This window comes from Rhinatrema bivittatum, chromosome 1, assembly GCF_901001135.1.
Source record: "Rhinatrema bivittatum chromosome 1, aRhiBiv1.1, whole genome shotgun sequence".
In the NCBI taxonomy this organism is placed as follows: Eukaryota; Metazoa; Chordata; class Amphibia; order Gymnophiona; family Rhinatrematidae; genus Rhinatrema; species Rhinatrema bivittatum.
This window is the reverse complement of record NC_042615.1, coordinates 208,364,593-208,383,869: the sequence shown is the minus strand read 5'-3', so window position 1 is coordinate 208,383,869 and position 19,277 is coordinate 208,364,593. Positions and strand designations below refer to the sequence as shown.

At 41.7% G+C, this 19,277-nt stretch overlaps 1 protein-coding gene across 2 annotated transcripts in view; it reads right to left on the bottom strand.

Annotated features, from left to right (window-relative positions):
- Positions 1-6,603: 6,603 nt before the first annotated feature.
- The window catches only part of STK32B (serine/threonine kinase 32B), a 537,210-nt gene continuing 524,536 nt past the window's right edge, over positions 6,604-19,277 (bottom strand). For both annotated transcript variants that reach the window (XM_029591132.1, XM_029591141.1), the window contains one exon: positions 6,604-7,544. In XM_029591132.1, the coding sequence (XP_029446992.1) occupies positions 7,406-7,544 (139 nt within the window). In that variant the 3' untranslated portion in view covers positions 6,604-7,405. The remainder of the gene's footprint in view (positions 7,545-19,277) is intronic.

The following is a 19,277-nucleotide window of genomic DNA, read 5'->3' as shown; positions in this document are numbered from 1 at the left end:
CCATGAATTGCGTTATGACTTTTGCTTTGAAACTATTGAATAAGCAGGTTTGTTTCTGCTTGTCTTTATTGTCTGCACCGAATAAAAGTTATGAGAAAACAGCCAGAGTCCAACCTGAATTTGTCCTTTGGCAAGCCAAAGACCACTTATGGTGTCACATACTGCATTTCAGAGAAATAAAATTCAGAGGTAGCCTTAGTGGTGGTGGTGGTGGTGGTAGTGTGTGTGTGTGTGCGTGAGGTGGGGGTATAATAAATCAGCTGACTGATAAGAACCCCATATTTTAGGAGAGCTGAACATTTTGTGATTTCTTTTCAGGAGGGCAAAGTGTCTCTGCATTTTAACAATTAACTACAGCATTTATTTAATTTCCTGAAAAAATATTTTACAGATTTCTGACTTGCTTGTCGGGCATCAAAATGAAGCCTCTAAAGGGTCATGATTGACTTTCCTACCCAGGCCCACAACAACCCTAAGGCCATCACTGATCAAAGTGATATGCTCATCTGGAAGCAGTAGAATTAACAAGCCATCAAATGAAGAGACTAATTTTGAATTTATTTTTTTTTACAGATGTAGAGCCTTATTGGATCTCTACTAAGAAGAGTGTACCATCAGCATAGATAGAGGAGAAATGTACCAAGTGATTTCCAGCTTGTCCATGTGGGCTGCTGTGTTGGTTGCTTCCTGTTCCTATAAAAGGGGGAAACATCTAGAGAAGGTATAGATTTTCAGTTTAACTTCTCACGAGGCAGAATGGTGCTCTTCCTGATCCTGTTTTCTTTCCTTTGAGTTTTTGGAAAAGAAGACCCTTGGGCCATTTGAGTTAAGGTTAGGGTTTGGAAGAGTAGTAAAGGAATATTTCTTCCCTTTTGCTTAAGAGCTTGCTATGTTTATTGAATGAACTTCTATCCACCTTTCCTTCTTTTGGTTACAGTGTGAAGTGTGTCAGAGGAAGTTGTTCACTAAAGAGACTCCAGACAGCTATGAACAGATAGAAAAAAAGATGGATGTAGTATCTACTGATTTCCAATTGAAATTAACAGGTGTTCAAACTCAAAATAATTTAATTTCTCAAAAAGTAAACTATAATGAGAAAAATATACACTCTTTGCAAAAACGTAATGTATGTGTTATAGGGATGTGAATCATTTTTTGACGATTTAAAATATCGTCCAATATTTTTTAAATTGTCATCAATCGTTAAAGAGTGCGATACAATAGAAATTCCACCGATTTATCGTGAAAAAATCATTAATCGGGTTAGTGCACACTAACGGGAGTTAGGACACAACCTAAAAACCCACCCCGACCCTTTAAAACCACTCCCTTAGCCTCCACCACCCTCCCGACCCCCCAAAAAATGTTTTAAAAATTACCTGGTGGTCCAGTGGGGGTCCCGGGAGCGTTCTCTCATGCTCAGGCTGTTGGCCGATAAACAAAAAACCCACCCTGACCCTTTAAAACTGCTCCCTTAGCCTCCACCACCCTCCCGACCCCCCCACAAAAAAATGTTTTAAAATTACCTGGTGGTCCAGTGGGCCCCGGGAGCGATCTCCCGCTCTCAGGCCATTGGCTGCCACTAATAAAAATGGCGCCGATGGCCCTTTGCCCTTACCATGTGACAGGTTAACCGTGCCATTGGCTGGCCCCTGTCACATGGTAGGAGCACTGGATGGCCGGCGCCATCTTTAAAAATGGTGCCGGCTGTCCAGTGCTCCTACCATGTGACAGGGGCCGGCCAATGGCACGGTCACCCTGTCACATGGTAAGGGCAAAGGGCCATCAGCGCCATTTTTATTAGTGGCAGCCGACGGCCCGAGAGCTGGAGATCGCTCCCGGGGCCCACTGGACCACCAGGTAATTTTAAAACATTTTTTTTGGGGGGGGGGTCGGGAGGGTGGTGGAGGCTAAGGGAGTGGTTTTAAAGGGTCGGGGTGGGTTTTTAGGTTGTGTCCTAACTCCTGTTAGTGTGCACTAACCCGATTAACGATTTTTTCACGATAAATCAGTGGAATTTCTATTGTATCGCACTCTTTAACGATTAATGACAATTTAAAAAATATCGGACGATATTTTAAATCGTCAAAAAACTATTCACATCCCTATTGTGGAGAGGTATGACCTGTGTTAGCTCTAACAACAAACCCAGTACCATTGGAGCCTTCCAGTGCCACCATGGTATGATGTTCACCATTCCCTAGTCCTTTAAATTTGCCACAATCTGCAGGATGGGTATGTAGCCTGATGTGCCATGTTTATGAATGAGAAACGAAGATTTCCCCAAGTGTTATAGGCAATGGATGGGTGTTTTAAAGAATTGGGATCTTATATCTAGTTTCCTGGAGTCCTTGGCTCAGGAAGAGAGCACCGTATCTTGAAAGATGGCTGCTTTGTTGGTCCCCGTGCCAGAAACCTTTCAGGACTACCTGGATTTGGCTTGAGAATCTGATTATTCCCCATCATTATCTGAGGTGAGTGAAGGAAATAGCAGTTTGTCTCTACAATGTGCTTAATCCTCGGCTAGAGAAAAGAGGTTTATGAGAAAGCAATGTTAATCCAGGGAGGGAAGTGAAGTACCATCTTTTCTCTCTTCCTGAAGTAGAATTTAAGAGAAGTAGAATTTATAACAATACTGTTACCAGAGAACTGAAAACATCATCATCGGGTGAACCCAGGAAATCCACCCAAAAATAAAACCTTGACATAGTTGCCTCAAGCTGGCCATTTGGTTATGAGGAAAGTGATGCAATTGTTTGCAGCTTACTGTTGGGAACATCAATTCCTAAGAGTATAAAATGGAAGGTTCTTGTGAACTGTTATGTAAAAGATAATGTTAAAAAAAATGTTCCTCCTTTTCCTCTTCCAGCTTACTGCTTGTGATTGGACAAGGGGTTGAACTGATGTCATTTTTTCTTGCTCTCTGCATGTTTGCTGCTTTTATTTCACTTCTGATCTGCCCAGCAACTGTTATAGCTATTAAAAAGAGTAGGCTTTCTTATTTCATACAGATGTCTTATTTCCTCAAATAAATGCTAAACTAGTTTTTGGAATTTACTGTTAAGGGGTGGGTGCATTCTTTCTTCTGGACAACTTACTTTGAATATAGAGGTTGAACTACAACTTTCAATACTTCCTACCCTTATGTACCACGCCATATAATGACTATGCTGAATATCAGAGAGATGAGTAGCTACATGAACAGTTTGAAGACCAACTCATTAAAGACCCTACATATGCTGAATATACTAGAAGTCTTCCTATGTTTCTGAAAGTGGTAGATTTTCAAGTAAAAGAAATGAAGGAGAGTCAAAACATCCACAAACATGAATTAGCTCCTGTGTATTTTTATGTAATTTCTTAAGGAAGTCCATTCACTGAAGCCTAAGGAAGATGGAGGCCATTCTTATCTAAAATGACAATAATTAAGGTGGAAGGAGACAGAAGCACAGGGTGAAGAATACAGCTGATGGCACCTTTAGGAGATGTTATAGAAATGGAAATCCTGCTCCTGGCATAAGGGTGGGTAGCAGCTTGCACTTTTGTGCATACTTTTGGATTTCAAAAATATTAATGCATTTTTCCTTTGAAAAACTACATACACAAAACAGCAGGTTTATATATATATGTAGGTAGCTTTCCTTAGAGAATTTTCAAAGTGAAACCATGTGGATACTTTCACTTTGAAAACTAGAGCAAAGTCCATAGGCAAAACGTACCTGCAGATTTTGTACAAATGCAGGCAGTAAAAAAAAAAAAAAATACCCCCTAAATTAAGCATAAGAGCAAATCTCTGTGCATTAGAACCAAATATGCAATGAAATGGTCTAAGTGTCCTTTTTGCAACATGAGAAAAAAATCTGTTAGTCAAATATCTCCAGATATTCATTTTGCATGACTAAGGAAATTTGCAGATTTGTGCCCACTGTAAATATATGCAAGTAATAATGAAAACATAACTATCAATTACTATTCATTATACAAAAAAAGGCATCACAAACCTGAAAATAAATTTAGAGTGGAATTGATACATTGCAGGAAGAAAGAATATACTCCAACATATAATACTAAGCAACAGCTAGGTCATAACGAAAACAATGAGAAGAAATAGTTTACGCAACATACTGCAATCGGGATTGCCAACAACTATTCATTTCTAATCCTGTTCTTAATCAATCATATACAATAACACATCCTATAAATAACCAGAGAAATCAATATAATTTTCTAATGAATTCTTAAAATCATGCCATTCCACCTCAAGAAGGGATGATTTACAATGAGTGGATATAGCCCACTATCAACCTGGGAAAATCTATGCTACATAATTATGCTGGAAATTATACATTATTATGGAAAAAAATAAAAATAGACTTGGAGCAGCTACAGTTTTTATAAAAAATAAAGTTACAAAACAATGTGATACAATAAAAATAGAGAATATTTTAAAGAAAAATATGTTTATTACTTCCAAAAAACCCAATTGTGTATTAAATATAAAAATGGTGATCACAGTTTAAAAATTCCATAAAACTTGTTCCTTTTTAGCATTGCTTCATGGAACGTCGGATCATGCATGGGTGTGTACCACATGAATGTGCACCATCAGCCAGGGTCATTCAAACTACAAGCACTGAGACCACACCATAAGATAATTTGCCCTTGGTAGCAATAAAATATTCACACTAATAATCAGGCAGCAGCATTTTTTTGTAGCAAAGCCCACCATCTCAAATTCTTCCACACTAAATTTTCTGATTATTTTGAAGATTTTTTTTAAATACTATTTCCTTCAAATATATGTTAATGAAGGAAAAACTATCTTATGGTGAAGAAATCTTCTCTAATAGTAAAGAATCACTAGGATTTTATTTATTTATTTAGATTTTAAAGAAACATAACTTATAACTCTGTCTTTTCATCTGGCAATGGCTACTGGTAACTTTTCAAGTTACCTGGCCAGACCCTTTGAATATCAACTTCTCACAAGTTAATGCTCAAAATAGAGGATATGCAAGATGTTTTTGTTCATGTTTTTAGTTATGGTCTCATAACTAGATGGAAAATAAAGGTGTGTTATGGATAATAGGTTTTGCCCAGGTTTTATTAATTCATTTTTTGGTGCCTATATTGGGAATTGGTGCTCCAGAAAAAAAGATACCATCTGAAGGATCACTTAAGATCCTTCTGCCATATGTGCTGGCTTGAAATGTGTGAATCGGACTAGAAGTTATCTACTCCTTCTACTTGATTGATAATCATCATTTATATGATGCACTCTCCTTGTTTCAGAACAAGGGAACATGAATCTTCTTTTCTACAGTTTAAAACTCCTTGAAAGGTGATTGGAGGTCACGTCATAGCGGCTAACTATGCTTTTCCTTAAGGCAGTAATTTTTAAGGAAAGGAAAGTCTGGGGGTAATTTCTACCCACAAACTTTCCATAAAATTTCAAAGCACAACTTTTGCTTTGAAAATTCTTGGAAGGAAGGTTTACGCACAAACTCCCCTGCACAAAGTTGCAACTGGCTCCTGGCATGATGTAACTTATGCATGTGGATTTACAAGCATGCTTCTTAAAATCAAAAGTATGTGCGTAAATCTGAACTCTGCCTCAATTCCTCCTTCTGGAACACCATTTTTTTTTTTTTTTGCATGCCCAAAATCAAGGTACACGCATACATTTTCGGGTAGATTTTATAAAATTACGCGAGCGCGTACTTTTATTCGCGCACCAGGCACGAACAAAATGTATGCTGGATTTTATAAGATACGCGCGTAGCTGCGCGTATCTTATAAAATCTGGGGTCGGCGTGTGCAAGGGGGTGCACATTTGTGCAACTTGCGCTTGCCAAGCCCAGCGCGTGCTGCCCGTTCCCTCCAAGGCAGCTCCGAAATCGGCGCCACGTCCCCCGGTCCCGCCACAAACCGCCCTTGGCCCCCGGACACGCCCCCTCCCCGCCCCTTTTACGAAGGCCCGGGACTTACGCGCGTCGCGGGGCTGTGCACGTGCCGGCGGCCTATGCAAAATAGGAGCGCCGGCGCGCGAGGGCCCTGTGTGCGTAAATCCGGCCGGATTTACGCGCGCAGGGCATTTAAAATCCGTCCCTTTGCATGCAAAGACCAGCAAATTTTCGAACCTGTCATTTATACACATAAAATCACATTTTATGCTTGTAAATGGCTTTAAAAATTCAGCCCTAAATGTACTTTGTGAATTCTTTTTGAATTGTATCTGGAAGAAAAACTACCTTCACCAGCTAACGGCTGTCTTCCCTTTATACCAGTATGGTGCCCTTAATACTAATCTGTAATGCACAAAGTGAAGATAAGATGTACCTAAATTCATGCACTGGTTTGTAATTTTCTAACAGTTTCAGGTAGTTTGTTGAAAGTATCAGAACTTTGACCTACTGTATTTCATATTAAACGCTTATATTTACACTATGTACATACCCAGCATTAATCATGGTAACAGTGTGCATTTACACAGCACAACACCCAAACAGGATCTTAACACTTCTTTATATTTTGTTAATTCAGAAACATGCACACAGCCTCTTCTGGGACTTAAAAGTCCTGTTTTTATTAATTTTGCTGCTTCATTTGTATGACCATTTCCAAAGAGGAGAGGAAGAAGGAACTATGTTGTAATTAGTACTCAATTACAACTGAGCCACAGAACAATAAAAGCTTTTCCCAAGTTCACTCATGAAGCCTGAAGATTTCAATTTACAAATCTGGAGAACTTTCCTAATTCAAGAGTTCATTACTATAACCATTAGATTGCAATTCTTCCCTGGCCATATTTAGCAGAAACCTCCATTTCTTTCAACAAAGCATATTGATCTAATTATCAAACATGGGTGTCTATTTATTAAGGTGTGGTATGCAGTAACACATGTTAACGTTCTTTTATGTACCGTGGCTCCCATTTTTTTTAAATGGGGCCTATTCCCTAATAATGCACAATAACAAACCTTAGTAATAGTTTTCATGGTGAAATAATTCCCTCCATCCCCCTCCCAGTTTAGAAAAGAAAAGATCTTAAGGACAAATATTTCTTGAAGAGACTTGTGTCTCAGATAAAGCCAGAATTCTGACAGAGTTCAAAATTATTTCTCTTCAAGTTTTATTCCAGGATGTTGAAGATAGTATTGTCTCAGGAAACTGGAGCTTGTATACACTGAAGTGGATGTCATTTTGTTTTTTTATTCAAAAACACAGTCTGATAATTATCCACTTCAAGTATACAAACTCAAGCTCATGAACTGTGCTCAAGTATTACAAAACATCACTTTGAGAAGAAATCACAGCTTTTCAGGAGGAGAAAAGGCAAGCAAAGTGATGCACATTTAGGACCGTTTAGAAGATCAAGATTGTCCTATAAAATGTATCTGTGCAACTAGCTGCTGCACCCTCTCGTGCAGCCATGTCCAAGAATATTGTTGTTTCGTCCATCCTGAAGCTTTCCATGGGCTTGGGAGGAGGCTCTGGTTTCCATTCCAGAAGTCTGCTCACTTTGTTCTTGCTGTCTTCTCAATCTAAAATGAAAAATCAATATGAAGAGTTCATTTTTAGAAAGTCTATAATAGTAATCCATGTGATCCCTTTATATTTCTCTATGATTGCACAAATACTTTTCTGGAAGTGAATATGATGAACTTTGGCAGGTTTACATATTTGTATGTCATGCCAAGTGCTAAATGATTTAAAAAATTATTATTAATAATTATTTAAAATTATTTATATCCAACCAATCTGATAGATCTCAGTGGGTAACAAAAACATATACACATAAAAATAACAATGAAACAAAATACAGCACACATAAAAATAACATTAAAGGGGTCATTTATCAAAATGCGATAAGACGTTTTCACATGTGTTATGGTACGATCGCATGCGATAAGCCCTTATCGTATGGTGAGATGCAAATTCAGAAAATAGGAGGAGTTAGGGGCGGAGAGTGGGCTGGGTTAGCCTGTCTGCGAAGAGCTATCGCACAGCCGTAACACCGATTTTAACTACACCTCTTTGGATTGCGTTAGGCTGTGCGATAGCTGCCGTGACCATGCGGTAAGGTTTAATCACCATTTGTGATGTCTCCCGTAAGTCCTATTTCAGGTGAATTGATGAGAGAGAGAGAGAGAGAGAGAGAGAGAGAGAGAGAGAGAGAGAGAGAGACTGGCCATGATGTCATGGCCCATAGGTAGGTATTTGTATCCCTATGGTAGGCCCACCTAGTAACTCGAGGTGGGGTTTAGGTAAGAGTGTAGGGGGTTAAGGGCCACTTTGACATTCTATGTGACACCTACGAACAGAACAGTGGGCTCTTGTGAAGATTTGCTGGCCTTCGGAGTGAGGAAACTCACTCCAAGATGAGATTTGGGCAAGGTTCTCTCAACCTAGCTTGACAGCTAGGTTGAGAGAACCTTGCCCAAATCTCATCTTGGAGTGAGTTTCCTCACTCCGAAGGCCAGCAAATCTTCACAAGAGACCACTGTTCTGTTCGTAGGTGTCACGTAGAATGTCAAAGTGGCCCCTAACCCCCTAAACTCGTACATAAACCCCACCTCGAGTTACTAGGTGGGCCTACCATAGGGATACAAATACCTACCTATGGGCTATGACATCATGGCCAGTCTCTCCCTCTTTCTCTCTCTCTCTCTCTCTCTCTCTGGAACATTAACAATGGTCCCCCAATGGTTGAATGCAGGAAATACAACAGGTCAGCACTTATCACAGAATCTGAAAAGGGTATTGCAATTTGTGCTAACTTAGCTCTTTGCACAGGTAATTAGCACAAATTGCAATAAATGCTATATTAGCATAAAACACACCCCTTTTGCTATCGCATGCGGTACTTACCGCATTTTGATAAATCCACCCCTAATACTTTTAAAAAGCAACACACATAAACAGTCTCTTTTAATCATCAAAGGCAGAAGCAAATAGAACAGCATTCATTTTCTTATGGAATATACAGTAAGTTAGCTTTCTAACATGAGGAAGAGAGTATTACTTTTGAACACTAGTCAAGAAATATATTAAGTTAGCCCAATGAAAAGGTATTGTTTTATTTAATTTTAGTTCTATTTTTTAACCTTTATTTCCGTGCATAGAATATGACAGCCAGTAAAGATAACCAGGACTCTCAACCTGAAGTTGGCCTTTCCTGTTTGACCTCTAACTTTACCTTTATTTTTTCACAACTAAGGATCCTCAATTCTTCTTTAATTATTTTGAAATATTTGATATTCTGCTTTTATCCAGACCAGACTCAAAGTAGATTACAATAAATTTGAATAGCTTAACAGGTCAATATCAGAGCAGACGCTCAAGCATGACCAACAGTATAGAATAATTAATTTAACTTAACACAAAACATAAGTTGAGCTTTGACAGAGAGAACCAGAAATAATATAACTTAACATAAAGTAAAGGTCAAAAACAGAAACAGACCAGGAATAGCACTATAGACGTTCAGTTGAGTGGTGAGGGTGGTGGCACAAAGTTAAGTAACAAAGCAATCTGACTGCAGTGTCTATGAGTGGTCCAGAAATATAGTTCTGTATCATAGTCTAGCAGCTTTGGTTGCCCTCCATGGTAAGTTCATGGTGGCAGGGTATAGGTCAGTTTAACAAGAAATCTAGAAGAAGGCCTGATCAAATAGCCATGTCTTTTCTTTCTTTATGAAAATGAGGTAACCTGGTTCAAGTCATCCGGGAATTTATGTTCAGAGTTTGGAGGCAGAACAGCAAAAGGCTTTCTTTCTCATTCAGGTTAGTTTTGTGATGTCAGAGGAGAGGCGGCTGGAAGGACCATCTGTGAGAATCTGAGCTCTCTTGCTGGGATGTAAGGAGTAAGAAGAGGCAAGAGAAAATCTGGGTCCTGTTTGTACGTGCATTTGTGGGTGAAACAAAGGATTTTGAATTTTCTCCTGGATTTTATAGGAAGACATTGAAGATTGTGAAGGATGGGTATAATGTGATCTGAAGATTTGGCATCTACAAGAAGTCTGGCTGCTGTGCTTTGTATGAATTTCAACTATTTCAAGTTTGTCTTGGAGATTCCATTTAGAAGGGAGTTGCAATATTTTAAGCAACTAGTGATCAGAGCATGAATGACAAAGGCCAGTTTATGCTGACTGGAGTATTTACGTAGTTTGCGGAGATGCATGAAGCAAGCTCTAAGTATTTTGGTGATGTGAGGGGTCATCGACAGATAAGGGTCCAGATGGGCCCCTAGGCTCCAGGCCATTTCTTTGGAATGAAGAGGAATTCCTGGAAGGGAAGGTCAAGTAGGGGGTCACCAAGGCAGCTCAACCAGAGGAGTTCTGATTTGGCAGGGTCATGTTTGAGCTTATGAAAAGAAAGCCATTGTGCTGCTGCAGACAGTTGTTGATATTTGAGATGGGGATATCTTGGTCAGATCCTATGTTGATGATAAGTTGGATATCATCAGCAAACAAGTCATATTTGACATTGAAGCTTTGAATCAAGTTGCAAACTGGATAAGCGTAGATATTAAAAAGAATCAGGAAAGAACAGAGACCTGTAACACACCACAAGTGAGAATCCTGAAGGCAGAAAATGTGTAGGCCCACAAAAAAGTTTGTGTTCTGTTTGATAGAAAAAATTCAAAACATCTGAGGGTGGTGCTTGCAATGTCAATGTTTCTCAGGGGCTAGATCAGATGTTTGTGATCAACTGTATCGAAGGCTGCGGATAGATTGAATAAGATAAGCATAGAGTCGCCCCTTGGTCTGTGTTAAGGTGAATTTCATTTGAGATGTCTAAGAGAATAGATTCAGTTCTGTGACCTGTTCTGAAGCCCAATTGGTGGGAATGTAGTATGTTGCTCTCTTCAAGGAAGTCAAGTAGTTGGTGAGCACTTTTTCCACTAGTTTTGACAAGAAGAGGAAGCTAGAAACTGGATTGTAGTAGTCTAGGATGTTGGTGTCATAGGTTCATTTTTTTTCAGTATAGGTTCAGTGTGTTAGGCAGAATTTTGTTTGATAAGATGACTTTAATTATTCATAAAGCTATGGAGCTAGAATAAATTTTAGACTACAGATGAATCTAGGGCGAATGGTTGCTAGCGGGCTTGTAGACCGACTAACTTCATTGAGGGTAATAGGACTGAAATCCAACAGAATGGCTTTGTAGTAGGAGGTAGAAGTTTCCTACTGAGGTGGAGGTGGAGTAAGGAGAAAAGTGTTAAACTGCCTCGATCAATACTGTTTGTCAGGTGTGGTATATACAAACTTTAACATAAATAAAGAAGGAGTGGATCACTGAGATTTTTTGGTAAAAAAATGAGCCAAGTCCTCTGTAGTGAGATCAATGGCAGGATTAGAGGTGGAATGAGAGATGAGTTTAGAAAGCTTCTGAATGAGTTCAAACAATTTGCCTGGGTGGTTCATAGAGCGCTTGAGCTGTTTAGAGATATAGTCTTTCTTGGCTGTTTTGTATTTCTTTGCATACTACTTATAGTTGCAAAGGTTAAAGTCTGTTCTATGTTGCCACCAAACACCCTCCAGCTGGCGGGATTGCTGCTTGAGGAAAAAGAAGACCCTCCTGGAACCATGAGCAGTTTCTAGGATACTTAGGGGGTTTAGGTTTAAATGGAGCAAGAATGTTGATTGCTGAGTTAAATTCATTATTCCAGTATTGGACCAGGGCTTCAAGTGAGTTTGAGGCAATCTGAGTCTCAAGTATGTTGAGATGTTGTAGTAAGCTGTCAATTATAATAGATGACAGGGTCCTCAAGGGTGGTTTTTGAGGGAGGGGGGGTAATAGGAGTTTGTTTTGGTATTAGGATGATGACTTTGGATAAGAAAGTGTTTGGACCATGAAACAAGGTCCATTGTTATAGCAGTAGTGCCAATATTAATGTTTGCAGAGTGAGATATAACAGAGTGAGATAGAGTGAGATATAAAATAAATAAATAAATATAAAGTCTAGCATGTGACCATATTTGTGGGTGGGGACATTGATAAGTTAGATAAGACTCAGATCATTCATGTTGTGAGAGAAGATGGATGCAATGCCATTGGGGGCATGCTTGGAATGGTAGTTGAAGTCTCCTAGAATTAAGATATCTTAGAACTTGATGGTCAAGTCACAGATGAACTCTGACAATTTAAGAAAGGATTTGGGATGAGTATCAGGTAGTCAATAGATCAAGGCAATCTTTGGACATTTGTTGCATTGGAAGTTTTGCACCAGGCAGTCGGATTTGTCTATTGTAAGGTGACAGCTAGAGTAAGTGACAGGATGTTTCGATATATGATGGCGACACATCATCATTGATGTTAAGTTTGCAAGTCACAGCAGATTCCACAGGCTCCATTCACCCCAGCTTTCTGTGAATACATATGTTACTCTTGAATCTACCCTCCTTGAAGCATCTTGCTCTAGGACTTCACACTGAACAAATGTTTGCTTATTGTGCATTATCTGTACATTTGACATATTTTCCTCTCTCTTCTTTCCTCTAGGGTATCTAAATTTAAGTGTTTGAATTTAATTTTATGGGGATTTTTGAAACTTTAGTTTGATTACATCTTTAATAAGGGGGTAATTTTGAAAAGCATTTATGCATGGAAAATGTGTTTTTTGAAAATTACCCCCAGGGTTATACACATAAAAAAATTTGTATGGAAACGATTGTGTGCAAACTGCAAAGAGGCACTCCTGGGGGCAGTGTTGGGGGCAGGGATACCATTTAGGCACATATTTTTTATTTTTTAAAATATGCATGTAAATGTATGCACATTTACATACATACATCTGGTTTGAAAATTTGGAGTTCAGCCCTACTCTCTAAAGATGGTAACTTTCAAATGGGCAAGCGGGCACACATGTACACATGTGCATTGGCGCACTCCCAGAGACACAGCAATTTAATGTGTTATAAAATAGCCTAGGCGCTTATATTTGCGCCTAATTTTGCAAGTGGGTGCGCACAGCTGCGTAAAGTTGAGTTTGAGCCATGCAAGTAGGGGAATTTTATAACAGATGCATATCCATCCAGTTTCACCAGTTCATTTACCAGTTAACCTAGTCTACATCTGGGTCCTCCAAATCCCCCTGGTTCTTTAACTTGCACTCCCCCCGGTTACCCCAGACCCCTTAAACCCCTCAGGGATGCCTGTATTTATTTTTTTTTTAAATTACACCTTCTCCACAGCAGAAGTAAACTTAACAGCACTGGGCCTTGCTGCACACCCAGGCACATAGCTACTTGTGCACATCTCTTGGCCATGACCCGGAATGGCCATGCTCCACCCACCCCATGCCCACACCACACCCCTTTTTTCTCTGATGAGAGATGTATGTGTTAAATTAAAGGCTTTAAATTGTTCTGGGTCTCAGAAAAATTAAAGGTCTTCCTCGAAATTAATTCTGCCTTCAGCAGTGTATCTCAATACAAATTTGGTCTCCCGGGATATAACACCGTAATGTAAGGCCATGAACAGCCTATTTCATTCCTGGGTATCTTGAAAATATATGGATATAACTGAATCTTAGTACCCAGGGTGTGAAGACACACAGTTTCAGTACTGAATTTCAAGGACCCTATTTCCCAAGGATGTTATTTTCATCTACTCTAAGTATTCAAAAGTAAGTCGTCAATAACTGGAACCTCATTAGGTGCTCAAGCCTTCACTGACAAAGAGTAGGCTTTTGACTGTGGTAAAGAGCCTCAATAGAAACTTTGAAATAGTCCAATACATTTTAAAAGTTCTAATCCTGAGATGTTTTTCACTTTAGAGAAGTTCACTATCCTAAGGTTAAGAAACAGAATTTTCTAAATTCTCCAGTTTCATCTTTAGAATTATTAATTAGAGTCAAATTCATTGACAAAGCTATATCTGTCTTTTGCGTACAACTATCTTCTTATTAGAATTTTCTATCATAAGACCTTGCGCTTCTATTTTATCTTCCAAATTCCTGTTGGCCAGAGCTGTATCTTAAATACATATTGTTAGTGCTTCTTTAGCACTCAGCTAAATAATACACAAAAGGCTTCATTTTTATAGGCCTGTGCGGGTAAAACACAGGGGTTATGCGCGTGGCCAGGCCTTGAGTGCACCTCACGCATTTTAAAAGTGGCTCAGTCGCGCACATAATCCCTGTTATGTGCACAAGAGCCGGGCCTTGGCAGTGGGGCGGTCCAGGGGGTGGGGCTAGAGGCGCCTGGTATAGTGGCCATTTGCCGCTGTGCTGGGGGATCGCGTGCCGGCACCCTGCTGGTCCGTGCAACTTGCTCCTGCTCCTTTGCAGGAGCACAAAGAAAGTTTAGAAAATGGGGAGGGGCTAGGATAGGGACAGGGGCCGGGTAGAATAGGGGAAAGGGAAGGGAGGTTAGGGTAGGGGGTAGGGAAGTTCCCTCCCAGTCCACATAATTTTAAAGGCGAGATTTCTAAGAATACCACAAAGATTACCTAAATATTCTTAGATTTCTGGACTTGACTTTAGTCTGAACACTCCACATCAGATTCTGATAGGGAACACTTTTCTATGATTTACAAATACCTAGGTTATCAGTGGCCCAAAAGGCAGGTCTTGATAAGCCTATCACCAAACTTGAGATTGATTTTGTTATTCAAAAATTGAAAAGCTCCTGGCATGGAGGTTTTTGGGTTGGAACTTTATAAGCTGCTAAGGTATAAAATAGTGAACTCTTTATTACAAATGTATAATTTTTCCTTGGAGTGGGGTTCTTTTCTCTCTGATTTGAATTAAGCTCTTATAACGGTTTTCTCCAAAAAGGGTAAAAACTTAACAAAACCAAAGTGTTATCATCCTACATCCCCTTTTTAATGTTGACATAAGATATTGACCTCTGTTTCAGCAGCTTGATTGAGTTGTGCCATTCCGGACTTAGTGGCTTCTGATCAAGTGGAATTTGTGAAAGGAAGGCATGTAACATTTGTATTTATTCCAGTGGAATGAATGGAAATATTGCAATGATTTTTCACGGCAGGAGATACAAATCCAAAATAAATATTTCCTTGCATGAGAAATAATAGGAGTTATGCAAGCAAATGGGAGGCTGGATAAACTTACTCTGCTTTGAGCTGGAATGTACTTATTCTAGGTAGAGATCTCAGGAAGGCAAATAAAAATTATATATCTTGGGTGGGAGCATAAATGAAGTGGAATTCTCCTTCTCACTCCAAGGGTCTTATGCAATAAAGCATACATGGTAAGGGTCTTTTGTATATGCTAAACATGCTGTGCTATGCCTTAAGGCCTTAGAGCAGTGATGGCAAACTCCAGTTCTTAAGTGCCACAAACAGGCCAGGTTTTCAGGATATCCACAATGAATATGCATGAGAGAGATTTTCATGCACTGCCTCCATTGTATGCAAATCTCTCTCATGCATATTCATTATGGATATCCTGAAAACCTGGCCTGTTTGTGGCACCCGAGGACTGGAGTTTGCCATCACTGCCTTAGAGGGTAATTTTCATAGGGACTTTGGCTGGTAAAGTGCTGTAGTGCCCTTTAGAAAATTGGGTGACTAATATGTGCATAAAATAATTCAAACACACACTGATTGGGGTGAATTTTAAAATCATTGCTTGGGCTAAAAGGCCAATATATGGGGCAGATTTTGTAACCTGCACACGTGGGTACATTTGTGTGCGCTACCTGGCACGCACAAATGTACACCTGATTTTATAACATGCGCGCGCTGCCCTAGGGGAGCTGCCCTCCGCTCACCCCACCTTCCCCTCCCTTCCCCTATCTAATCCACCCCCCAAGCCCTATCTAAATCCCCCCCACCTTGTTTTCAGTAGTTACGCCTGCCTCTGGCTTGCGCAACTTGCGCATGCCGGCCGGCTGCTGGCACGCCATCCCCCGGCACAGCCGCTGTGCCGGAGGCCTCGATCCCGCCCCCGGACCTCCCCCGTACTGGCGCCCCGCGCACAACCCCGCCCCCTTTCCGCCCTTTTTTCAAAGCCCCAGAACATATGCGTCCCAAGGCTTGCGCTTCGCTGAGCCTATGCAAAATAGGCTCGGTGACGCGCAGGAGCAGGTTTTCGGGGTTACGCGCATAACCCTTTGAAAATCTGCCCCTATGTGAGTATCTGGGCCGCATGAGAGCAAAATGTATTTTAAAAGCCAGAAATTTTGTGTGTATATACACATGCCTGAGTTTTTAAAAAAGGGGTAGAGCTAGGGTGTGTCAGGGGCATTCCAGGGTAGGCTCAATAGTTACATGCGCAATTCCTTATTTTAAATCCGGAGGCTGCAGTGCACAGCGGCTTGTTAGCAGCTTATATTTACTGCTGCTTATGTTGCGGTCCCAACCGCCCCTCTCATGTTCGGGATCAGGCCCGCTTACCATCTCTCCAGTTCTCGCAGGATTCCGCTGGGACCCGGGCTCGACAGGGCCTCCGCCTGAGGAGTTCTCACGAGGAGGGCGCCATTACAGGCCTATCCCTGCCTGGCCGAGCGCGCGCGCGAGGAGGGTTCTCTTAAGCGCACAGCACCCGGAAGCCTGGCTCCACCTCGTCTGCTGACGTCACGCCCCGCTCCAGATTTAACAGGCGTCCAGTCCTCCACTAGACGCCTTGCAACGAGGTTCCCTGCTGACTAGTTGCTTCCTGTTCCTGTCCTTGCTTGCTGATTCTTGTTGTCTCTTTGGTTCCTGATCACGGTTTGCCTGACAGACTTCTCTGCCAGCCTGCCGCCTGCCTTGACCCCGGTTTGCCTAATGGACTTCTCTGCCAGCCTGCTGCCTGCCTTGACCCCGGTTTGCCTAACGGACTTCTCTGCTAGCCGGCCGCCTGCCTTGACCCCGGTTTGCCATGGACTTCTCTGCTAGCCAGCCACCCGCCTTGATCCCGGTTTGCTACGGACTTCTCTGCCAGCCTGCCACCAGTCCTGATCCCGGGTTGCCTCGCGGCCTTCTCTGCTAACCCGCCGCCTGCTGCTACTCTGGTCTGCTTCACGGCCCAGCCTCCAGTTCGCCACCGGCTCAGACTCCGCCTACCTCTCTGACCTGCCTGCCAGCCAGCAACCTGCTTTGTTCACCGGTAGCTCTCCCTGAACTATCTGACCTCTCTCCAGACCACCCACGGACTTGCCCTCTCTGGACTACCTTGACTGCTCCAGTCCCCAGGGCCTGGGTCCCTACGGGCCCCTCCCGGGGGGATTCCAGGCTCCGGGTATCCTTGCCAGGCACTGACTCCGCCCCCTGGTCTGCTTTGTGTTATACCTGCAGGCCGGCCCAAGGGTCCACTTCTTGCCTTACCACAGCCCAGTCACAACAGCTTATGATGAAGTGTAAATCTGCTGAAATTGCTTTTAAGGCCTAACACGCCAGAGTGAGGGACCTGGGTCAATTGGCAGTTGTGCAGACTGAAGAACCAGAGGGGTCTGGATGACCTCACGATAGACTGGGCAAACTGGTGGAGTAATTGGTAAAACTGGCAATGTTCTTCACACAAGCTTGTTTTAAAATCTGCTTACTTGCACGTGATAAAACCAACAAGTCTTAAGGAAGGTACGCAACGTATGCTTGCTTGTCTAACGTCCTAAAATTTGGAGCACACATTCGCCTGGTATGAGTATTTTAAATCATACATGCACAACTGTGCACATAAATTATAATTGCAGCGAATGTCCACTCGTGCACTCATACACGGGTGTATGGGCACCTGCGGGCTTGTTTTAAAAAGTTACCATCTTAGTGCATAATTTGCATGCATGGGGACAAGCATTCGATGAGGTGGAATCTGGGCAGGGTTGGGATTTACGTACGGGGATGGTAACTTTTAAATAGCTGCGAAAGGCGCACATGTACGCATGTATCCCGGCTCGTGCCAATGGACATGGCCATTTTATACCCTACACGCATATATGCATGTATGTTATAAAATCGGCAGTAGGCGTACATGTGCAGAATTTTATAAAGATGCATGCATGTACATGCAAATGCTCTTTCTACCACATAAGTTGGGGGATTTTACTAGGCACATATGCTGATGCAAATATCCATTTCCCCAGTTTGTACCCAGTTCATCACAGTAAAGAAAGGGCTTCCTAAACCCCCTAGCTAGATAGCCACCCTTTACTCTATTAGCCCTGATCCTTCAAATCCTGCTGACTAGGGCTACCTGAGGGATCTGGCTCAACTGGGGGGAGTTAGATTGGGCAAACTGGTGGACGAACTAGTTAAACCGATGATTTCCTGGATGCACATATGTTATAAAATTCCCTCACCACTGCGTCTAAATGCTGACATTTCCCTGATATTTGCATGCACAATTAAAATTAGGAGCACACATTATCTGTGCCAGGCCTATTTTATAACACTATGTTATAAAATTACCCCCTTAATGTGCATGTTAAGATGGTCCCTCAATGCTTATGTGGAAAAATGTGTGCCTACCCAAATGCAAAATAGGAAGAATCGTGTGCAAATGAGGCTTTAATATGTGCATGATAATTTGCATGGTATGCCTTCCTCTCATGCTAGGTACCATGGGCTTGGTAAATTAAAAAATGTAATGCCTGAATCGAACCAGGTGATAAATATTTTTCAGGCCCGGTACTGGAACCAGTTAGCATGGGGAATTTTTCTCTGCCAGCTCTCCATAAATAAGGTACTGATACCCCTTTTCCCTCCCCCCACCCCCGTTGGCAATGATAGCCCCCCTCCAGGAGATGCCACTTGATGCATAGTGAAAATTTGATAGGTGGTGTGAGTCATAGTTTGGAGGCCCTATTGGCTTGAGGATTCTGCAGTCCCCATGCTGATAAAGAAAAGGGCACTTCTGGAATGGTAAGTGCCAATTCTAGAGGGGTGGGTATTGGGGGGATAAAGTCTTGGATAGCTTGTTGTCCCAGGGGAGGCTGTGAAGCCCCAGAGGGATTTAGTCATTACTTCTGCGAGAAGGGAGGGAGGGTGGGTTGCCCTGAGGGGGGCAATTCATTAATGCCAGAAACAGAGGGAGGGAGAATGGTGCCCAGAAGGATGTTAGTCATTTTGACAAGGGGAGATGGTGCCTGGAGAGGGCCACTGTTGAGGTCAGAGGGGGTTTCCAGAGAGGAAGAGGGCTGTCATTGTTGCCATGGGAATAGGGTGTTTGGCACATTCTTTATGAGTGGGTTAAAGGTCAGGAAATTCCCCTTGCTATCTTGCCCTTTCATTTTGGGGTGGATATCATGGAGGATTTCACATCAGCTAGCACGGATGTTATACTTTTCTATGTTAATGACCACATTTGTACCAAGCCCATGTACTGAG